The following is a 25,243-nucleotide window of genomic DNA, read 5'->3' as shown; positions in this document are numbered from 1 at the left end:
CTCACTCCGGAGAGAAGCCTTTCACATGCCATGAGTGTGGAAAGAGTTTCACCTATAAAGATGTCCTCAATGTTCACATGAGAATTCACAGTGGCGAGAAACCTTTTTCATGTCATCAGTGTGGAAAAAGTTTCACCTATAAAGGTGACCTAAATGTGCACATTAGAATTCACACTAGTGAGAAGCTTTTTACATGCCTCCAGTGTGGAACAAGATTCAAACATAAAGCATACCTCAATAGGCACATGAGAATTCACACTGGAGAGAAGCCTTTCACATGCCTTCAGTGTGGAAAGAGTTTCACACGTAAAGGTTGCCTTCATTCTCACATGAGAATTCACACTGGTGAGAAACCTTTTATATGCCCTCATTGTGGAAAGAGTTTCACACGTAAAGCTCATCTTAATAGTCATGCAAGGATTCACACTGAAGAGAAAACTTTCACAAGCCTCAAGGGTGGAAAGAGTGTCTCATGTTCAAGAAGTCTCAAAAATCATCTGCACTCGCTGCACACTGGAGTAAATTCATTGAACTGTGATCGTGTGGAAAAAAGTTTTGACATCACACCTAAAGACACATGAAAATTAATACAAATGAGAAGCCTAATACGTGTTCTATTTGTTGTAAGAGCATCAGAGATTGCATACCGGTGAGACAGTTCATGTGTGCTCTGAGTGTAGGAAAACCTTTATTAGAGCCAGTGACTTCAAGCTGCATAAAATAATCCATACTAGAGAAAAACCTTACAAGTGTTCGCAGTGTGGAAAGAGTTTCAGTTGACCAGGAGTCCTGCAAGTACATGAAAGAGTGCACACTGGACAGAAACCATTCCACTGCCATACATGTGGAAAGAGCTTTAGCCAATCAGGTCACTGGCTGTTTTTTTTAAAAAAGTAACCTGATCAAATGGGAAGTCGGCATGCTGTTTCCGAAAGTTCCGGTACCCTAGGATTGGCAAAAGTACGCCGACTCACTGACATGTCCTATCTCCCATCGGACATATTTGCAACAGCTCCACAGCAGTTCATTCCCCTCGTGGCGCGACTGGTTGTGTGTTGCAGTTCGATCCCCATTCAAACAAGGAGGAAATCATGTTTGTATAAACAATCATAAGCATGATAAGGAGGTTGCATTTTTATCCATTACAATGCATTTTGACTCTACTAATGGTTAGGGTTAGATCTGGGTTTTTGTTGGGGGTAGATTAAATAAAATAAGCATTTCCCTTCACTGTTAAACATCCTGTACAGCTGAATACAATTCTGTTTACAACTGGCTCTGGTGACCTCTCCTGGATATAAATGGATGTCACACTTTTTTTATGCTCTAAAACACTTACCGCTTTATCCTCTGGGGCCAGTGTTTTAAAATTCGGTCAATGAACACCGATTTAGGCTTTAGAAAAATCGGCACACACTTCACGATTTAAAAAGGCATCACAGAAAGTTGTCACAGTAACCAAAGCTCCTACACTTGCAAAGACAAGTATGAAATTCAGAAAAATCAGAGGATGGAAATTAATGGTGTAACCAGGTTTTCATGCCCCAGTCAATGTATAATGATGACATGCTGTACATCATTTACTCACCCTCATGCCATCCCAGATGTGTATGATTTTCTTTCTTCTGCTTAACACAATGAAAGATTTTTAGACAAATATCTCAGCTCTTTAGTTCTATGCAGTGTAAGTGAATGGGTGCCAAAATTTTGAAGCTCCAAAATCCACATAAGGGCAACATAATAGAACTCCAAACGATGGTTAAATCCATATCTTCTGAAGTGATATGAGAGGTGTGGGTGAGACACAGATCAGTATTTAAGTCCTTTTTTTTTTTTTTTTTTTTTTACTATAAATTCTCCTTCCAGCTCAGTCAATTTCCACTTTACTTTCACTTTTTCATTCTTCTTCTGTTTTTAGTGATTCACATCCTTCTTGCATATCACCCCCTAATGGGCAGGGAGGAGAATTTATGACAAAAAAGGACTTAAATATTGATCTGTTTCTCACCCACACCCATCATATCGTGTCTGAAAACATGGGTTTAACCACTGGAGTCATATGGATTACTTTTATGCAGCCTTTATGTGGATCTTGGAGTTTAAAAATGTTGGCACCCATTCACTTGCATTGTGTGGACCTAAAGAGATTAAATATTCTTCTAAATATCTTAATTTGTGTTCTTCAGAAAAGAGAAAGTCATACACATCTGGGATGGCTTGAGGGTGAGCAAATCATGAGAGAATTTTCATTTTTGGGTGGAACTATCCGTTTAAGTACCAAGCAACCAATACATTGTACTATACGTATAAATATAGTACATTTGTAGTATATAGGCTCTGACTGACGTTAATTTGTCACACATGCAGGGCTTCAGACTGCGACTAAAATGGTCAGATACGCGACCAAAAATAATTGATTGCGACAATAATTTAAAATCTAGTCACCATTGACGACAGTCGGGTTGTGTGCATTCATATGCGGTTTCGTCAGTGTCTCACGCCACTTTTCACCCGTTCTGTTGTAATGAGCTCATTGCACCGCACGCAACAACAAACCCAGCAAGAGAGAGTCGTGAACACATTGCTCTTTTAAACTGGGTCTTTTTCATGAATCGCCTGAAAAGGGTTTGAACTCAGGAGATCAGGTTAGCAGTTGAATCTCACTTCCTCAGCGAATCAGCCATCACTGAGCTCACAACTGGGAGTGCAGACATTGCAAAATAAGAGTCCCATGTGTATTTCGGGCTTCTTTATAAATAAAAGGTCCATATTGTGTGTCACTTTTTTTCTTCTGGTAATTATTGATTGGGATTGGAGTAGCACAATAAACTGTATCTGGGATTTCATTCAATTTGCACTCTTGTAGTCTCTGTGTCTGGGCCATCTGTTAACAGTAAAGAAAGACTAAGGTAATATTTTAAAACCATTTAAAATTATATATATATATATATATATATATATATAAAATTATTTTAAATTGTTTAAGATTAGTTTGAATTGGAAAGGTTTGGGAAAGGGCAAAAGAAGCAAAGGGTCATTTCAGATTCTGGGTTGATGGAGCTGACCAATACCTGGATAAATGAAAATCTGTATAAATTGTGCAAGGCAGAATTGCCATACTCTGGGAACACAACCGATCAGTCTGTTCAATGAGTTCTTGACCAGTTTGTTGATTATCAATGAGTGAAAAAGGCATCGATCCCAAGTTTATAAGTGACCCAGTTCCACTGGCAGCCTCACATGCCCATGCCACAACACTGCCCCCACCATGTTTAACAGATGGTGTGGTATGCATTGACCATGAACCGATCATTCCCTTCTCCATTCTCTTCCCATGATTCTGGTACAGGTTGATCTGAGTTTCATCTGTCCAAAGAAAAGTGTTCTTGAACTTGGCAGTCTTTTTATATGCTGGCAGTCTAATCTGGCCTTTCTTTTTTTTTTTTTTAGGCTTACCAGTGGTTTGCACCTTGTGGTAAAAACTTCTGTATTTACTTTCATGAAGTCTTCTTTTGATTGTAGACTTTGACAGTGATAGTCCTCCTCCCAGAGTGTTCTTGACTTGACTAGATGTTGGTTTCTACTGTCTCTGGTGGATGATTATTATTATTATTTTTTAACAGCCTAATGATTGCCAGCTTCACTTGAATTGACATCTCTTTGGACCTCATATTGAAAATTCACAGCAACCATTTCAAAATGCAAATTCCACATTTGAAATCAACTCTAGAACTTTAACTTTTTTGTAAACAGCCAACACCAGGCCATGAAACAGCTTATCAGTCAATTGTCCAATTAATTTTGTTCCCTTGAAAAGAGGGACTACAAAATGCTATAATTCCTAAACTATTCACCCAATTTGGATGTAAATATCCTCACATTAAAGCTGATAGTCTGCACTTCAATCACATCTTCATTTCAATGAAGGCACTGTTTTGGCGGCACGAGGGGGGCCTACAAAATATTAGGCAGGTGGTTTTAATGTTGTGGCTAATCGGTGTATGTACTTATTAACATGCTAGTTGAACATTGCATTTTAGGCATACAGTAATATATACACTGTAGTTTTTTTATTTATTTTTTTACATAGACTATAGTTTGTACACAGTGTTGTAATCTCACTCTTTGTCATTTATCAGTATGTATACCATTAGTTATCCAATTGAAAAAACACTTAATATCCTCTTCAAACTGAAGACTACAAGTTTCTTTGGCTCATGTATAAATACAAACATAAATAGATAACGTATGATTATTATAATTATGTTGTATATGCTAGGAAATACTGTGTATTCGTATCCTGTAGTCTATAATAATAGTATAAATATATCAGTATTTCAATTTAGTGAATTTTGTTGGTAGTTTAGGACTAGATTTAGATTTTAAAAAATGTATTGCCTTAAAAAAGGACAATTTTGTTTTGAAAATTATTATAATATGAAAAAAATGATTTCATTTTTCATCAAAATGTTTTTGGTGAGTTCTTTTTATTGTAATGTAATAACCTATTACATAAAAAAAAACTTAATTACATTACGCGCTCACAATTGTATTACGGTTTGAAGAAATTATTACATTATGAACATTTATTACATTTAAATTATTACATTATTCTTTGTTATTACATAATGAGTTGTTACAAGGTGGAAGTTTTAAATTTTAAAAACAGTGTGGTAGTTGCTGCTCTGGCTGCAAACAAATTAAAAATGAAATGCTTAATGAATGATTAAATTATAACATAATTTTTATTCATTTTATTATTTTAAAGTTTAGTATTGGTTAAAGCAAAAATTGTTTAAAGTCTAATGAAACCATAATAATGTCAAATTAGTTAAATAAATGTGATGCCATTGAAAGTTTTATTAATCTCATTGATTATAAATGCAATACAATTAACCATTGTATTACATAAATTCAATATTCATGGTTGCAATAAGGATACGTTATACATAAATGACCCTCCCCAGTGATTGATGTCAAACTGATTGCCCTGAAAGGCTTGTTTCATTAATGTCAATGACCGATATAACTTGAAGATCACTGTTAATAGAGCTGCTGAAAAGCCTCTTTATTTCATGCCAACAGTTTCCTGTTTTCACCCATTTCGTTATGGTGCTTAAGCTTTTGTGTAAATTGCCACATAAAGTATTTCACTGGCATTCACAGGCACACCGCAGGATCACCAGTTGTTATATTGTACACTCTGTTAACACATCCACTAAAGACATTTGTCCAACATACTGTAAAATACTAACACATACATTAAAAGTACAAAACACTAAGATTGGAGATAAAACAAAGATTGTGTCAGCAAGGCATTAAAGGAATAGTTCACCCAAAAATGAAAAATCTCTCATAATTTACTTACCCATCCCAGATGTGTATGACTGTGTTCTGCAGAACACAAATGACAATTTTTTAGAAAATATTTAAGCTCTTTTGGTCCATAAAATGCAAGTGAATGGGTGAATGAAGCTCTAAAAAGTACATAAAGCCATCATAAATGTAATCCATACATACAATCGATATAATAAATATAATAATCAATTTTTCCCATATTCCATTTTTTCTTCAATAATAATAAAAAGTAATGAAGTAAACTGATTCATAAAGTAAAAACTTATACTTTATATAACTTTTAGTTTTATATATATATATATACAGGTGCTGGTCATATAATTAGAATATCATCAAAAAGTTTATTTATTTCACTAATTCCATTCAAAAAGTGAAACTTGTATATTATATTCATTCATTACACACAGACTGATATATTTCAAATGTTTATTTCTTTTAATTTTGATGATTATAACTGACAACTAAGGAAAATCCCAAATTCAGTATCTCAGAAAATTAGAATATTACTTAAGACCAATACAAAGAAAGGATTTTTAGAAATCTTGGCCAACTGAAAAGTATGAACATGAAAAGTATGAGCATGTACAGCACTCAATACTTAGTTGGGGCTCCTTTTGCCTGAATTACTGCAGCAATGCGGCGTGGCATGGAGTCGATCAGTCTGTGGCACTGCTCAGGTGTTATGAGAGCTCAGGTTGCTCTGATAGTGGCCTTCAGCTCTTCTGCATTGTTGGGTCTGGCATATCGCATCTTCCTCTTCACAATACTCCATAGATTTTCTATGGGGTTAAGGTCAGGCGAGTTTGCTGGCCAATTAAGAACAGGGATACCATGGTCCTTAAACCAGATACTGGTTGCTTTGGCACTGTGTGCAGGTGCCAAGTCCTGTTGGAAAATGAAATCTGCATCTCCATAAAGTTGGTCAGCAGCAGGAAGCATGAAGTGCTCTAAAACTTCCTGGTATACGGCTGCGTTGACCTTGGACCTCAGAAAACACAGTGGACCAACACCAGCAGATGACATGGCACCCCAAACCATCACTGACTGTGGAAACTTTACACTGGACCTCAAGCAACGTGGATTGTGTGCCTCTCCTCTCTTCCTCCAGACTCCGGGACCTTGATTTCCAAAGGAAATGCAAAATTTACTTTCATCAGAGAACATAACTTTGGACCACTCAGCAGCAGTCCAGTCCTTTTTGTCTTTAGCCCAGGCGAGACGCTTCAGACGCTGTCTGTTGTTCAAGAGTGGCTTGACACAAGGAATGCGACAGCTGAAACCCATGTCTTGCATACGTCTGTGCGTAGTGGTTCTCCCCCACATTTTTGAATGGGTTTTGTTTCACAATCCTCTCCAGGGTGCAGTTATCCCTATTGCTTGTACACTTTTTTCTACCACATCTTTTCCTTCCCTTCGCCTCTCTATTAATGTGCTTGGACACAGAGCTCTGTGAACAGCCAGCCTCTTTTGCAATGACCTTTTGTGTCTTGCCCTCCTTGTGCAACGTGTCAATGGTCGTCTTTTGGACAACTGTCAAGTCAGCAGTCTTCCCCATGATTGTGTAGCGTACAGAACTAGACTGAGAGACCATTTAAAGGCCTTTGCAGGTGTTTTGAGTTAATTAGCTGATTAGAGTGTGGCACCAGGTGTCTTCAATATTGAACCTTTTCACAATATTCTAATTTTCTGAGATACTGAATTTGGGATTTTCCTTAGTTGTCAGTTATAATCATCAAAATTAAAAGAAATAAACATTTGAAATATATCAGTCTGTGTGTAATGAATGAATATAATATACAAGTTTCACTTTTTGAATGGAATTAGTGAAATAAATCAACTTTTTGATGATATTCTAATTATATGACCAGCACCTGTATATATATATATATATATATATATATATATATATATATATATATATATATATATATATATATATATATATATATTAAAAAAAGGTTTTACTTTAGAGGTAAGACTATGCATTAGGTAAATCAGTAGCCCTTGTTATTAACTTTATATAAAAAAATAAAAGTCTATGTTATGTCTTCATTATGTCTTCATTAAGATCATGTAAATGTGTGTTGAGCAGACACCCAGGTGTTCTTGCAAGGATCCCATTGTTTTCAACAATTAGGCCTACACAGAACAAAATGACAAGCATATTTCTGAAAATAGTTAAATGAATTAATCGTGTTTAAAAAAAAAATCACAGAGTGAGAACAACTATTGGTCTACAAGTAACAAACAGAGAAATAAGTCACTTTCCTCAACGCTATCTTAAAGATTAAATGTGTAAAGCTTCACTTATTTATTTTGTTGTATTTCAGAATCTTATTCTTACTTAATTTACTTCAGTCAGTCCACTCAATTGCTTGACAGAAACAATAGGGCCATCTCTGTTAAAAAAGCTCCTGGGGGGTCTGGGTAGCTCAGCGAGTAAAGACGCTGACTACCACCCCTGGAGTCGCGAGTTCGAATCAGGGCATGCTGTGTGACTCCAGCTAGGTCTCCTAAGCAGCCAAATTGGCCCAGTTGCTAGGGAGGGTAGAGTCACATGGGGTAACCTCCTCGTGGTCGTTATAATGTGGTTCGCTCTCGGTAAGGCGCGTGGTGAGTTGTGCGTGGATGCCGCGGAGAATAGCGTGAAGCCTCCTCACGCGCTATGTCTCCACGGTAACACGCTCAACCAGCCACACGATGCATGGGTTGACGGTCTCAGACGTGAAGGCAACCGAGATTCGTCCTCCGACATCCGGATTTAGGCGAGTCAATACGGCACCACGAGGACCTAGAGCGCATTGGGAATTGGGCATTCCAAATTGGGGAGTAAAAAGGGAGGGGGAAAAAAAAGCAAAGAGTAGGACTTGTGTAAGAGTAGGAGCTTTTTATAAAGATGCTAAAAACAACTTTCAGCAAAGTCTAAGACTGATTGATATGTGCTGATGGAGGTGATGCTTAAGCGTTGTGAAATAAGGACTACAATGATGTCAATAGTGAGGCTGCAAAGGTAATATGTTCCAGCTGGTATGTCATCAGTAAATCACTCATGATTTAATACAACACATTATAAAACAATATTTTGATAATAGGTTATTTTCTGTTGATTCATTCTTCGATTAATCAAAGGAGAAAGCCAAATTTTATTTTAAAACATTCCACATCTTGCCAAATGTTGTCCTCAAACAATGTGCAAATTGAAGGCTACAAAAAATAATATAGATCACGAAATGAATGATAATAATCCAAACTGCTAAAATTCAATTACAGTTACATATACGTTTTCTGTTAAACACAGTTCAATTTAGTCATAAATTTGACGTTCAACATTTCAACATTATTTTATTGTGGCATGCTGTTTGGTTACTTCATGAAGTAAGCCTATTATTTATTTATTTTATTTTTTTAAGTTGCACAAATATGAATAAATCAGTAAAATGTCATTTGAGATTAAACTGAGCTGAGATTAAACATCTCTCAAGCTCTCAGAAATCTGTCAAAGCATCTGACACCCCACACAAAACTATGAGCTTTTTAAACGTTGTATATGTTTGGGTTGGGCCCCCCATAGAAACAAGTTTTCTCTACTGTAAAGTGGCATCTCTGATGGAGGTTGCAGTGCTAGTGTAAAGATAAGATTCAACTAATCATAACTGAAATCATTGTTGATTATTTTCATCATTGATTTTTATAAGTTTAGTGATATTTAGATTTTATTAATTTGTTGCAACCCTCTGAAAGCTTAGGCATGTAGCCCATCACATTTTTCAAATGCTTAATTCACAACAATGTGTTTCAATGTAGGCCTATTCATTAAATGAAAAAATGTTCTGCAATTAAAAAATTATATTGATGGATTTCATTTTGCTCAACTACAAAAACACATTTGCCCAAATTCCACTTTCATAAGTCCAACACATTGTATCTTTGTTGCTGAGTTTGTTGTCTCTGTGGAACAGTCATTGTGCTACTCATCCTAACTAGGTTAGTATACCTCTTTAAACAATTTAGGAGCTTGAGTATTAACACTTATTCTTAAGTCTAGGAATAAAAGTAAAATTACGTAATTCTTAGAATTTCGACACACTTAAGACTACAATTTTACTCTAAGCAGCTTTATACATACAGCCCCTGATATCTGTGCTGCTTTCGCTAGCTTGCGGACTCTTATTTTGAAATCATTTTATTAACCGGTTTTGCCGCCATTTTGTTCAGTTCCAGCAGGAAGTAGCGTGCTGATCACAGGGCTGCTTATTGTGCCTCAAATATTTTCTTTCATGTATCTCCTGAGATACTGTTTGTCTGTAAGTAATATAAAGTTGATAATTTGTTTTAACTTTGAGCATGAACATTATAGTATTTTAAAAGTATTATTTTGTGAAGAAAATGCCTGTCTGCAAATGATGTCTTATTTGAGTGCAGCATGTTGTTAATGCATGTAGATTTATTAGTATATTTTGGTTTGTTCTGTATTTGCAGTAAAACAAAGAATGATAACTCTAAGTAAATTTAATTCACATCTTGTGAGATTACTGGAATAATCCCGTTCAAAATGCTTGCTGTCTATTTTTTCCAAGCAACACATTGTGAGGACAGTAAAATATACAGTTTTAAATGTAAATATTAAAAAAAAATCAACCAATTTTGTAAACCAAAATTGAAACAGTTCATCTAAATAACAAGGTAAATGTACGAACTGCTAATGAGAAAATAGTCTTAATGTGATATGGATAGCCTATTTGTTGCTTACAGGGGAACAAAAAGTAAAGAAGACATTTTTTTTTTAAATAAACCTACAACATCACCTATTCACATCCACAGAGCAATCACAATTTGTATCTTAAGAGAAGCAGCTTCCACTGAATTTTACTTATAAATGCGGTGAATATTCCCATCATCCTACAGGTGAAGAAAGAGGAATAAAGTGGTATATAAAGAGGAACAACTCTGACTGAAACCACTGAAGTCTACTGACATACTCTTGCTAAAATGAAGTCTGTAAAAGAGAAGAGTGGAGACTTGAGTGATCCAGAACTGCAGCTTAATAAAAATGAAGATACTGAGGACCAAAGAGGTTGGTGTCCATTCTTGATTCTTCAAAATTATTTTTGAGGAACATTAAGGTAACAAAGATTGAAACGAACAGATGTGGCAGCTTTAGTTACAAACCATAAAAGCAATAAAATTACAGTTTTCTAAATGTTCAAATTTGAATTTTCTAAATTCTAATTACATGCACTTTTGTTTGATATAAATCAGATTAAAGTAATAATTTGTTTTTTAGCATGTCGTGTAAAAACCGAACTAACAGACCTAGATAATGCGTTTGTTGATCAGTTCCAGTCAGACCTCAATAGGCCTCTGCATTATGCACATGCTCAGAGACGGTGCTGCGTGACGTATATTTAACCCAAAAGTCAAATGCAATAAAGCAGAGAAGACAAAACCACCACCACGTGTGCGTTTCATTAATGGCGTCATGAAATGCTCTTTTTTTAATAGTTTTATTATCTTCAATGAGGTCCACTGATAATGCTGGTGAATGTTTTTTTTTTTTTTCACCAAAACGTCATAATTTAGTAATATATGATCGTTTTCCACCCTGTTTCGGGCCTCTGACTAAACGCTCCATTTTGGCCTCAGCTCCTCCTTTAAACATCAATGTAAATGCCCACTGTTCTGATTGGCTAACATCGTGTGGCCCCTCAAACATAGCCATATTTGAAATTCAATCGGAAGAGAATGAACATCCCCACAATATTATACAACTACATTTTAGGGTTTACACAACACAGATCCAACACATTGCATCCAAATTTTTTAAACTGTTCATCTCAAGCACAACTGGACGCAAGAGGCGCGTCACGTCAAAAGCCATAGAACCCATTATAATCAATGATGCGGTCTACCATGGAAGTGTCCGCTGCAGTAAACAGATCTCAGTTTCCATTGTGTGCTGCACGCGCTGGTGCTACTACTGCCAACAACAACACGAATAAACAGTTTAGAAAGTTTGTGTCAATGCGCCCGGTGTAGACCGCCTGAAGCCGTCGCCCAGTGTAGACAGTGTGTCAGCACTAGGGATGTAACGGTGTCACAGTTTCACGTTATAAAACGTTTTTAAAAAGAGACGGTTATCAAACTGTTGACATCTATAATTCATGGTATTGCATTCACGGTATTACTTAAAATCTGAGTAAAGGAATGAAAGTTTCCATTGGAAATGTCAGTTAATTTAAGAGAGAATCATCTACATTTACACCGCATCAGATAAACTGATAAAATAAATCTCTAAATTGCGACGGACATCTCCTGTTTCACTGAACCGAGGAGTTTGTCAGACCGGTGGCGCCCCGGCCTGAATCGGGCGGGAGATGAGTGTGATGAGGAGGAGTGTGTGGCTGGGCCGTGATGGAGCACGGCCGGCGCTGAATCAGCTGATCAGCGAGAGAGCGAGGTAAAGGGGCGGCCGGAGACGCCATTTCAGATGCATCAGAGAGATGCAGGCGGCCGCGCTGCACGTTTGTTTGTTGATTTTAAGTTTACCATTAAAGTTTGTTTACTGTTCAGCCAGTTCCCGCCTTCGTTGCACGCGTGTGTGGACGCACGGGACATGACATGTCTTTTGCACTCTTTGTAAGGTGGAATTTAATAACCATCATAGCTCAACAAGATCACCAATGATTGCAACAACGGCATGAAACACGAACACCAGTGAAGTGGTAGGTCTACTGCATCTAAAGTTTTTAGAAACTTGCCAGTCAGACACAAGTCAGTCAGACACGTGTGGATGCGCGAGACAAATGGCTTTTCCAGAAAATGATAGAAATTCATTTTTTTTATCTTGAATGAAAATCTTTATATTGTGAAAATATGCAAAGAGCATAGAGATGTAGGTGCAAAACAGTAGAAAAACAAGTGGTTTTAATGTTATCATAAAGGGGGAGAACAAGATGATTCTTGTTCAAGATGATTGGGGATTTTTTCCAATCTTACCATTATTATAATATTTCAAAACAGCAAAAAATAAAACATTATGCATAATTTTATCCATTTCACGTTGCATTGTTTTTCCTTCATTCGCAAGATGCACCTAATGGGAAATACCTGGGGAAAAATATTTTAATACAGGTCTATGTATTATAATTTATAATGTTGCCTGCATTTGAAAAAATCAGTTAGGGAAGGCATCAACAAACTATAAATATTTCAGATGTTTTTATTTATTCATCCAGAAAAATGCCACAACATCACATCCTGGGCCATCATCCAGTCAGACGACTCGTTGCAGTATTTTTCTAATAATTTTAGCAAAGCACCTTAATACCATGATACCAGGGTACTTTTTTGTGAAGGTTATCGTACCGTGAACATTTCATACAATTACATCCCTAGTCAGCACCATAAACCATCAGACAGTCATGACATTTCAAATATTCATGAATGAAACTGTTTACTTAAATTTTTGGTCGGGTCCAACTGTGATTTTAACTGCCCATCTTTCAATGACAATTCCTTTGCAAAGCTTGAATCGTTTTATGAATGGTTCACAAGCAATCCGTGCTGAAATATGCTGAAGACACATCCACATGATGCACATACATAGTCCAAAGCACAATGAAGACACATTCATCCAGTTTCCAGAATCATCCTGTACTGAGGTGTAGGGCTGTCAAATAAAAATTCGAATTTCTAATATTCTTCTAATTTAAGAAAAAAAAAAAATGCACATTCGAATGCTAAAACTGTACATTCGAATTTTGGATGTGTGCTAAGCACTGATGATGACTTAAGATTGATCGCATTCTTGTGCTAAAAAAGGCTAGACACAGCGCAACAAATACAATTTAACAGAAAGCAGGTGTCTCAAGATGCTTTTTAAAGTTTTTTTAATTAGACACAGCATCTAAAAAACAGCTCTCCTGCACGAGACGCTGAATAAACAAAAACAAAGTGAAACAAAGACGTTCGTCTAGCACGTGTTTACATAGAAAAACAAATGGATGGTTGCAAAATTGTTCGGTGTGAACAGCCCCTTACAGTAGGTGGAGGTCTGTGGCCGTTGTGTCTTGCTCTCTTATAAGCATTTCTCAGATTAAACAGTGAGTTTTTTTAAATGCTTTGTCAGGAAGGATGTTCAACTTTGAAATGTGTCTCGAGATCCTTGCGTTTGGTTCCAGTCTGTTGTGTTCCATCTGTTTGAACAGCCCCTGGCCTGTGCTTGTAGTTTGAGCCGCTTCATCACCGAGTTCAGCCGAATACCATCTGTGATTAGTTAAAAATGTAATGCTCTTTTTTTAACAGCCAAGAATGTTCTTTGCAATAATATAACAGTGCTGAATGGTTTATGTATTTAATGCGCCCTCTTGTGGACTAAGGAAACAACAATTTAAAAATCAGTTGAGTAAAATTCGAAGATTATTCAAATTTTGAAAATATTTAAGTTAAAAATTTGAATTTAGTTTCTCTGCCCAATAGACAGCCCTACTGAGGTGCACATTTCAGATATGCATCTGAACAGTTAAAGACATCCATTTAGTGTGTGTTTAAATACACCAACAATTAAATAAAGCACAGATGGGCAAAAGAACTGTATGTTGAGCAGTTTGTGCACACAACAAGTGGCAGCAGCTGAATCTAATCTAATGGCTTAAAACGGAGTTTCAGTTTTACACCGGGTCTTTTAAAGGTGGAGCCAGAGACATGACAACAGTCAAAGACATCTGTGTAGTCCATGTTTATATACAAAAATAATTTAAAATAGTCCAGATGGGTCCCATTTGGTGTTTAGAAATAGTTAGACCACACTAGGCCACACGGTTTGCTCTCTCTCTCTCTCTCTCTCTCTCTCTCTCTCTCTCTCTCGTTACTGGAAACAAGTATACTACAGAGAAATTTCATGTCGGAGCGGAATTTGAGCAAACAAATTTGAGCGTGAGCGGTACTTGAGCGGAGCGTTCGCTTGGGCAGTGAGTGGTTGAGCGGAGCACATGGAGTGGGTTATTGAATGGAGTGTCACACCGCTTCGCTCACATGCTCGTGAGTACCCATTGTGACATCACAAATCCGGACGGATTTTAAAATTGGTTACAAATGTCTGGGATTTGGCTTTGTCTTCATATTTATGTGCTCTCTTTAGTTAGGACTATCACACATTCTGTATATTTGATACTGCGTATACATGTCCTTATGTGATTATTCTGTCTGAGAGTGGCTTAGAGCGTACACGCTTTTAAAGTACTATTTTTACCCACTCACTTTCGCTCGCTCGCCTACTCCTCTTCTTTGCGCACTGTTTGCGTGTGCATGCGAAAAAGACTGGCAGACTCTGTCACTCTCACCCAGAAACATCAATAACGCAAGTACACATTTTTAAAGTACATTCCCCAAATCTGCGAATTATTAAATATACCACCTGTTTCATCACACTCACGCTTGCCACGCATTGTTATTTTTAACTGAAAATATTGAATATCAAGTATACTGAATATATGGGAAATTTAACCATTATGTTTTTTTTTTATCCAATTGGAAAAAAATCCTTGATTTTTTTCACATACGGTATCTCAAAAAAAAAAAAACAATATGAGTATTTTCTTTACATTTTTTTCGTTTTATTTAACTTTGGTATACCTGTTGTGTTCCCAGTCAAAAATGACCAGCCGTTGGAAATTAATGGTCAGGGCTAAAAGAAAAAGAAAAATGAGTGTTCAGGAACCTGTCCAACCATCTGATGAGCACACATGTGTACATATACACACACACACACACACATCCTTTGGTTTCCTAGGCAGGATCTGGTATTTTGTAGGAATTTTACCAATGCGGCAAAGATTCAGAGGTTGCCTGGGAATTCAAAGGGCATGTGGGAATGTGTGGGTGAGCGTGTGTGTGCTCAGACACAATTAATGCAGTATCCGGTTTTTTTTTTTCTTTCCGAAAATTCACACAATAAGAGAAAGGCAACCTGAGTTGTTCCTGGCAGGCTACTCAGCCTTAGATGCTCAAATACACCACAGCCATAACACACACACAAATTAAGACACCCACACAAATATTAAATAGTAACAATGTCCCAATACAATATAAATAAAATATAAAAATTATTCAAATATAAGTTTCAAATGATCTTATTTAAAAGTCTTTGGTTTGAGATTGAGGTAGGCACAAAAGAATTCCTAAAACGATTTGTCCTACTAATAGGGAAATTATATCATCTCCCAGAGGGCAAAAGACTAAATTCCTCCTGAGTAGCTCTCCGAGTATTGGTGCTGACTACCACCCCTGGAGTCGCGAGTTGTAGGGACTGAACGGCAAACAGAGAAAATAATTGTTTTGAGATTTTAAACTTCAGCATTCAATGTTTTAAATATGTATAGTGTCTAAAAATGCATTGGCAATGTACACTTTAGTTTCTCTTGACAATAAAGTTTGATATGAATTTAATCTGCCCATTTGATCCTATTATTAAAAAAAAGTCCACTGGAAAACAGCAGAAGATTTTGCCCAAATAGTAATTACAACATGCCCACTGATTTGATGGCATGTATACATATACTTGTAAGATTAATACATGTAAAAATGAGTCTAATTAACTCTGTCTGCAAAAAAAAAGTACATTTTAACATGTACATATTTAATTAAAATAAATGATGACTAACAAATTTCTTGCAAATTCTTTTAGACAAAGTATAAAGTAAATATATTTATGAAGATTTTCTTTAATGCTTGTTGTAATGTATCATATAGTCTTATTGTGTATTCTATATATATACTTTATTTTCTATTCAATTTTTATTTCATTCTATTTTTATTTTTTAAGAATTTATTATCTGTCTTATTGCTGTTTTTGTATTGTTGTGCACTGGAAGCTCTTGTCACCAAGACAAATTCCTTGTATGTGTAAGCATACTTGGCAATAAAGCTTATTCTGATTATGCGAGATTCATAAACCATTTAAATGGGTCGGTCATTTTTGACCCAGGAACACAAGGAGTGGTAGCCAATGAGGAACACAGCATAAGGGTTAAACTAATATGACTGATAGAAATAGAACATGATTGAAATTTGACAGTGATAATTCAAACCTGCAAAGCTGACACTTGCGTGTCAATAGCAATACAGTAGACCCTTTTCACAGTCTGACGACATTTCCACCTTATTTAGTAGCATAAATCTAGCAAATGTTTTTATATGTGCAATTTTTAATTATTTAGTGTCAGTTTATAACATTATACTTTGCATTATATTATCATGGAATTAGTTTTAAAAGAACCAGTTACCACAGATGCAATGATGTTTCTAATACAGTGCTGAGTGACCGTAAATTTGACATCTCTCTTTTTAAGTTGTAGTCCACCACTCTCTTCTGTTTTCCAAACTTTCATTTGGAAATTTGTGGATAGTGTTGTCAAAAGTACCGGTACTTGATACTAAATGATGTAACGATACCAGTGTTTATGCAGTACCGGTAGTACCGAGCACCGATTCAATCCGGTACCAGCGTGCAATATGACTGAGACACGACTGCTTTAAAATGCTCATTTTGAGCGTGTGCTCTGTTACACCTTACGCTGAAATGAACAATTAATCAAATCAAAACAGTGACATGTCCTAGTGTGATTTATTAAACCGCTAAAGGCTGCAATCTTAGTGTGGAAGAGCTGCGTACTTTGAATGAATGTATAAAAATGACCGCTCAAACACTGGAAATACCACAGACATTCTCATTCACGACACGTTGTATCAGATGACAGAGCAGAGCACTAATATACTGTGAACCACGCAGCACATGTAAACTATGTATTATATAATTAAATCACAGCATTTGCGCTTTAATCTCTCAACTTTATTTACACCAAAGTGTTTTACAGTAATAACATTTAAAACATAACATTTAAAAATTACCACACACACAAACACCAGTAATCTAAAATGCAAACACTCCAAAACTGTGTCCTACATTTAATTTGTCACTCAGACTCAAAGGCCAGTGTAAAGAGATGAGATTTCAGACATGACTTAAAAGTCTCTGTGTCACAAACTGTTTATTCGGAAAGTGAAGCTTCAGGAAAAAAATACATGGCACATATGGAAATGCGCTATGATGTGTAAGTAATTTAAAAATAAAAGTCACAAAAAGGAAAAAAGTACACGTCATAATAAAAGCATGCTTCAAAATATAATTTATAGTTATTTATAGTAATGATAATAAATAATAATAATAAAGCAATATACCACAAGCAGGACTGCTGCTGAATAAAAATGCAATGACATGTTGAAATGTTCTATTTTCACTTGTTATAAGGTTTAAGAAGAAATTGATTAGACACCATTTTGATGATTAAATTAAATGAAACTCTAAAACATGGAGTTCTGGAAAATAATAATAACAAAAGGAAAATATGATTTGGTAAAGAATAAAACAGATTTCAGTAGCGTGCTACTTAAAACACTTTGAGAAACACTTGAAGGAAACATGTATTTCTTTTAATTTATTATTTACGTTGAAATGTAACTTTTTAAATAGGCTAAACATTCAATAGCACATTGTCATATTAGCATATTTATGCTGTGGTACCACAATTGGTATAGAAATCTGTGATATTTCACTAGTATCTGTACCGACTACTGAAATGTTGGTACTGTGACAACACTAGTTGTGGAAACGTAATAGTGGTGTTTTTCTTTTGATATTGGAGAAAATAGGAAAGCAAAATGTATATTTGCCGTGGTCTCCCATTCACCATTATCGAAGTTTAGCCTGCAATCATTTACTTCTGTGTTCCAAAACCCCGGAGTGTGAAAAGGCACGCTTCTATGACGTAAAAGGTCAACTGGAAAACGTCTACGTAACATCCTCAGCTAAAGCCCTTTCTTCACCTATTTGATTGCGCACAGTGTCATTTATACTTCGACAGAGAAATGAAGACTGTAGCTCAACAATGCAAAAACGTGCAGAAGCTCGATTATAACTGCCCATGTAAATGTACTCAATAACAGATCTAACCTTCAGCATATCAGAATAAAAAATAAAAAAACACTTTGCCTAAAATTACATTGATTAAATTGATTACATTGAGGTTCTGTTGTATTTCTTGTTTCACATTTGTCACAATTTGTTTATTTTAGACTTAATGGAAGAGAAAAAGGAAACTCAAGAACTGAATGACGAGGAGAAACATCAGAATGATAAATCTGATAATTTCATGACAAGTGAAAAATCTTCTAGTTGCTCACGGAAAAGAACTCGAAAAACAAGAGCCAGAAAAACCTTCAGATGCCCTCAGTGTGGAAAGAGTTTTACAAAAAAAGGAAACCTTAACACTCACTTAAAACTTCACACTGGAAAGAAGCCTTTCATATGCCAATGTGGAAAGAGTTTCTCACTTAAAGGAAACCTAAAGAGTCACATGATACTTCACACTGGAGAGAAGGCTTTTACCTGCCCTGAATGTGGAAAGAGTTTTGCATTAAAACAAGATCTTGAGAGGCACCTGAGAACTCACACCGGAGAGAAACCTTTCACATGCCCTCAGTGTGGAAAGAGTTTCACACAAAAAGAAAGCCTCAAGAGGCACCTGAGTCTTCACTCTGGAGAGAAGCCGTGCACATGCCATCAGTGTGGAAAGAGTTACACAGAAAGAAAACAGCTTGAGGTTCACATGAGAATCCACACTGGAGAGAACCTTTTCACCTGCCATCAGTGTGGAAAGAGTTTCACACAACAAGGAAACCTTAACACTCACTTAAAGCTTCATTCTGGAAAGAAGCCTTTCATATGCCAGTGTGGAAAGAGTTTCTCACTTAAAGGAAACCTGAAGAACCACATGATACTTCACACTGGAGAGAAGCCTTTCTCCTGCCCTGAATGTGGAAAGAGTTTTGCAATAAAACCACATCTTGAGAGGCACCTGAGAACTCACACCGGAGAGAAACCTTTCACATGCCCTCAGTGTGGAAAGAGTTTCACACAAAAAGGAAACCTTAAGACTCACTTAAAACTTCACTCTGGAGAGAAGCCTTTCATATGCCAATGCGGAAAGAGTTTCAGACTTAAAGGAAACCTTAAGAGTCACATGACACTTCACACTGGAGAGAAGCCATTCACATGCCTTCAGTGTGAAAAGAGTTACACAGAGAGAAAACAGCTTGAGGCTCACATGAGAATCCACAATGGAGAGAACCCTTTTACCTGCCATCATTGTGAAAAGAGTTTCACACAAAAAGGAGATCTTGAGAGACACCTGAGAATTCACACTGGAGAGAAGCCTTTCACATGCCCTCAGTGTGGAAAGAGTTTCACTCAAAAAGGACACCTTAAGAGACACCTAAGCCTTCACTCTGGAGAGAAGCCTTTCACATGCTTTCAGTGTGGAAAGAATTACACAGAGAGAGGACAGCTTGATGTTCATATGAGAATCCACACTGGAGAGAACCTTTTCCTCTGCCATCAGTGTGGAAAGAGTTTCACACAAAAAGGAGATCTTGAAAAGCACCTGAGAATTCACACTGGAGAGAAACCTTTCACATGCACTCAGTGTGGAAAGAGTTTCACTCAAAAAACACACCTTAAGAGCCACCAAAGTCTTCACACTGGAGAGAAGCCTGTTCACATTTGAGCAATGTAGAAAGAATTACACAGAGTGAGAACAACTTGAGGTTCACATGAGAATTCACACTGGAGAGTAGCCTTTTACATATCTTAGGTGTGGAAAAAGTTTCACTCAAGCAAGCCATCTCACAGCTCATCAACAGTATCACTCTGTATCGAGCCCGTGCCCCTCTTCTGAGGTGCCCCTCAGAGGGAGATCGCTGTGCCATCAGTGTGGAAAGAGTTACTCAGAAAGAAAACAGCTTGAGGTTCACATGAGAATCCACGCTGAAGAGAACCTTTTCATAAGAAACCATAAACACTCACTTAAAGCTTCACTCTGGAAAGAAGCCTTTCATATGCCAAATGTGGAAAGAGTTCTCTCTTAAAGGAAACCTGAAGAATCACATGATACTTCACACTGGAGAGAAGCCTTTCACCTGCCCTGAATGTGGAAAGAGTTTTGCAGTAAAACAAGATTTTGAGAGGCACCTGAGAACTCACACCGGAGAGAAGCCTTTCAGATGCCCTCAGTGTGGAAAGAGTTTCACACAAAAAGGAAACCTTAAGACTCACTTAAAACTTCACTCTGGAGAGAATTCTTTCATATGGCAATGCAGAATGAGTTTCAGACTTAAAGGAAACCTAAAGAGTCGCATGATACTTCACATTGGAGAGAAGCCATTCACATGCCTTCAGTGTGAGAAGAGTTACACAGAGAGAAAACAGCTTGAGGCTCACATGAGAATCCACAATGGAGAGAACTCTTTCCTCTGCCATCAGTGTGGAAAGAGTTTCACACAAAAAGGAGATTTTGAGAAGCACCTGAGAATTCACACTGGAGAGAAGCCTTTCACATGCACTCTGTGTGGAAAGAGTTTCACTCAAACACCTTAAGAGCCACCAAAGTCTTCACACTGGAGAGAAGCCTGTTCACATGTGATCAGTGTAGAAAGAATTGCACAGAGAAAGAACAGCTTGAGGTTCACATCAGAATTCACACTGGAGAGTAGCCTTTTACATGTCTTAGGTGTGAAAAGAGTTTCACTCAAGCAAGCCATCTCACAGCTCATCAACAATATGACTCTGTATCGAGCCCCTGCCCTTTTTCTGAGGTGCCCCTCAGAGGGAGATCGCTGTGCCCCTTAGCCTCCAACAGAGATTGCTCTGCCTCTTTGCTGCGGCGCCCCTCCGATGGAGAAGCGCGCACATACAACCCCCCACTGACGGAGCAGCCTCTGTATATGCCAAACACTAAAGCATTGATGTTTGAAATGTAAAGATTTGCAAATCCCATCCTGTAGCTTTGAAGTCAAAAGGAATTGAAGTGTTGTTACATAAGTTAAAGAATGTGTGAGCAGACAGCATGATGAGTGATTTATTTTTAGAATGAACCTCAGGCTTTTTTCATGCACAGAAGCAAATGTTTGACATCTATGTTTATTAAACTATAATGCTTTGTTGTTTTATTGAGGTTTTATTGTGGTCAGATTGAGATAGTAGTCCACTTTGAATAGAGCTCTGTTAAAAGCTGTTATGTTTTTATGTGGTTTAAATGTGGTTTAATGTGGTTTTCTTTGCTGTGTTTCTAACAGTAAACGCCTTTGTTCACTTAATTTACTCATTACTATGGCTTCATACAGCTTCTGTGCTCATTCATCCTGAAACAGACTCTAGTGTGAGGTTGCCTTCGTAAGAAGCAGATACTAAACATTGCTTAACCTCGTACTGTGCTAATACAAGCTGAGTACACCAGTAATCAGCAGAAATGAGCAGTTGTTACCAAAATTTCAAGAAGGAGATCCTGATATATTAAAATACAAAATTCCATTTTTCTCCATTGCCCTGCAATGTGCAATGAGCTGTGGCTGATGGAAAAAAGTTGGCCTGATAAAGAGTGAACACTGCTTTTACAATGTGTTTCTACTGGTAAGTCTCAAAAGGTTCACTTCGCTCTGCTGGTATCAGAGAGTGGAAGTTACGCTCTGGGTAAAGACACTGTTCTAAAAGCTAACGAACTGGTACCAGAAGCATAGGGACAAAAGAGGTGAATGAGCTTACTTTGAGGTTGCCAGAGAGCTCACCACCCTTTTCAATCGCTGGTATGTTGCATCTGAAGTACAAACAGTTGAGCACTTTTTGTGATTTAGTTGTGCTTGAACAATTTAAAAATTCCATACCGGCTCGAATTGCCATGTACAAGTCTATAAGTAAGCATAAAGTCAACACAGCTGCAGAAGCTGCTGTGCTTGCTGATGAATATGCTTTGACTTTTGAAGCTTAGTTTTGGAGAGTCTCGTAAGAGCAAGGAGCTGTCTAGTACTAAAACTTATCGTATGACACAGAAGAATGCTGATTTGTTTTCAACTACTGCCATGGTAAAGGACATTGGAAAAATAATTGTCCTGTGCTGAAGGCTAAAGGTAAATCTTAAAATACTTCTATGCGTGTGAAGCCTGCAGGGCTCTTGGTTTAGCCTGATGTTCCTCCACCTCTTGTGGTATCATCTGTTCCATTGTCATCTGGGGAGCTTGCTGAGAAGTACCCAGAGGTATTTACAGCTTGTGCTGTGACTAGAGCCATGAGTTCTAGGCAGCGTGATTCTTCCCTTGTATACAGTTCTGGTAAACTGAAGAACAAAAGTTTTCTTCGCCTGACTTTCTCTGTTCATTGCTCTGATTTGATTCAGGAACAGCGAGCTGATGTTACATGGACTGATTTATTTGAAGGGGCCTTACATTTAGACGAAGCTTGAGATGTTGTTCATGGTTATTTTTTGCATGCCAGGTTATTGATGAAGCAATGAATTCCTCATGGTAGCATTTTTGCAGGTGACCCTATTATGCAGGAAGTGGTTCCAGCCAAGTTTCGTTCTTTAGTACTGCAGACCTCCCATAATGTTACTTCTGGACATTTGAATGTTAAAAAAACCTATGACAACATCTTACATTTCTTTTGGCAGAAACTAAAAAAGGATGATCCTCAGTACATCAAAACATGTCATACTTGTCATTGTCAATTACCTGGAAAACCGAATCCAAACATGCTTCACTGTCCCCTATTCCTCTGACAAGTCAACCATTTGAGCACTTGATGGTTGACTGTGTGGGCACACTGCCCTGATTGAAGTCTGGCAGTATTTACCTGCTAACTGTTATCTGTGCCTCTACACGGTACCCTGCAGCATATCCTCTCCGTACTATTACGGCAAGATCAACGGTGAAAGCTTTGACCCAGTTTATATCAATCTTTGGTATTCCAAAGATTATACAGAGTGATCAGGGGTCTAACTTCACCTCACATGTGTTTTCACAGGTGTTGCTGCAATTGCGGATTAAGCATAATAAAGTGAGTACCTATCATCCCCAAAGCCAAGGCATTTTGGAATGTTTTTAACAAACGTTAAACTCCTTGCTGCATGCTTATTGTACTGAAATGGATTGGGAAGAGGGATTACCGTGGCTGATGTTGGCGGCACAAGAAGTTTGTCAGAAGAGCACTGGTTTCAGTCCGAATGACCTAGTGTTTGGGCATACTTTTCGTGGTCCATTAACAATGTTGCAGCACAACTGGACGGAGACTGTGCCTCTTCAAAATTTGATGAACTATGTGAATGATTTCAGGTGCAGACTTTATGAAGCGTAAGTTAGAAAAAGAAAAGCTGCTTACATCTCAGTAAAAAATGAAGTCTCTTTTTCTCTTAATAGTTCACATTTTCAAGCCCAGTATTCTGGCCCATTTACTGTAGTGAAAAAGATTTCTGATTTGAATTATCTGATCGTTACTCCTAAGCGGAGGAAGTATACGCAATTGATTTTCATTAATTTGTTAAAACCGTATTACAGCCATTCATCTGGGATGAGGGGACTACTGAAGTTAAACCTGCTCTGGTAGCTGAGATTGTCTCATGCACTACTTCTTTGAAGTGGATGAGCGAGTTTCACCTCCAGATGAGGCTGTGTTTAAAAAATTCTGAGACTATTGGATGCTTTTTTAGCCCATTTGACTGATGCAAGATGTGCTGATCTGATTAGCCTTATTAAACGGTGTTCTGTTTTGTTTGCCACTGTACCATCTTCTACACACTGGGTGGAACATGATATTGACATTGGCGATGCTGAGCTAATCCGCCAGCATTTATATTGTGTTTTCCCAGAAAAATGTAAGCTTCTTGATGCTGAAATTCAGTATATGCGTGTCCATGGTATTGCACAGCCGTTTGTCTCAAGCTGGGCGTCACCCTGCTTGTTGGTGAATAAATCTGAAGGCACTTTTTTGTGCCTGTTTTTGTACTGAATATAGAAAGGTGAATAGAGTTACTAAACCTGACTCTTTTCCCCTTCCTCGCTTGGAGGATTGTGTCGACCTAGTTGGGGCTACCAAATTCTAAGTAAATTTGATCTACTGAAGGGTATATGTAATTAAAAGTCCCTTTAACATCATGTGCACAAGATATTTCTACAGGATTATTTTCATACTTTTTCATACAGTGTTATGAGTTTTGATTTACACAAGGTCCCTGCAACATTTCAGCTGCTAATGAACAGAGTTGTTTTGGGTTAGAGGCAGTGGCTGTTTATTTGGATGATGTCGTTGTTAGTGACTCCTGGGAACAGCACTTGCGTCACATTGCACATTTGTCTACAAATATATACATTTCAATTTAGAATTAAAAAATAAGATTTTAAACATGTTTTGTCCCTTATCTAAAGAATCAGTGAATTTTAACTTGGGCGAATGTTTTATATTACAGAAATGGGAGGAAACAGCAGTTTTCAGATATCTCAAAACAATTGAACAATTAGAGATTCGCCACAGGGATGTGTCCTTTTCCACTTGCTTTGCATTCTGTATGTTAATCAAGGCCAGCAGCACCTATACTGTTTGAACTTGTTCAAGTTCCGCTCTGCACTCCATTATCTGTGCAGATGTATGTGGAAATCTTATATTAATTTTGTTATAGCTGATTAATGTCATACATATAGGGTGTGTTTAAAAAAAAAGGTGAGTAACATGCTAAGTGCTTCAGTTTATCATGTTAAGTTCTTACAGCTCCTGCAGCTCAGATGGGGCAATTCTCAATATACTATGACTGTATCGTTTGACAAGGTTTTATTTAATACGATTTTTCTTCTGAAACCTCGTTAGTGCATTATCTTGCAGTGTTACATATTTATCATCATATTTTTGTCAACAGCAGCCTATGTTTTAAGTATAATTGTTTAATTACTTCATGATGCATATTTCCATGTTGTCTTTGTTAATGGAATAAAAAATAAAAAAAACACCTCA

The 25,243-nt window shown here is 37.2% G+C and overlaps 1 protein-coding gene across 5 annotated transcripts in view; it reads left to right on the top strand.

The window, feature by feature from the left end:
- The window catches only part of LOC127440768 (gastrula zinc finger protein XlCGF57.1-like), an 80,649-nt gene extending 55,406 nt beyond the window's left edge, over positions 1-25,243 (top strand). For 2 of the 5 annotated variants that reach the window (XM_051697627.1, XM_051697628.1), the window contains 2 exons: positions 10,264-10,432; positions 18,490-25,243. In XM_051697627.1, the coding sequence (XP_051553587.1) occupies positions 10,348-10,432; positions 18,490-19,979 (1,575 nt within the window). In that variant the 5' untranslated portion in view covers positions 10,264-10,347 and the 3' untranslated portion in view covers positions 19,980-25,243. Of the gene's footprint in view, positions 1-7,271; positions 9,663-10,263; positions 10,433-10,459; positions 10,482-18,489 lie in introns of those variants that run through there. The other 3 variants (XM_051697626.1, XM_051697630.1, XM_051697629.1) reach the window with 3 other exon arrangements.

This window comes from Myxocyprinus asiaticus, chromosome 5 (assembly GCF_019703515.2).
Source record: "Myxocyprinus asiaticus isolate MX2 ecotype Aquarium Trade chromosome 5, UBuf_Myxa_2, whole genome shotgun sequence".
Lineage (NCBI taxonomy): Eukaryota > Metazoa > Chordata > Actinopteri > Cypriniformes > Catostomidae > Myxocyprinus > Myxocyprinus asiaticus.
Note: the sequence above shows the minus strand (reverse complement) of the source record. Positions and strands in the feature narration are given on the sequence as shown.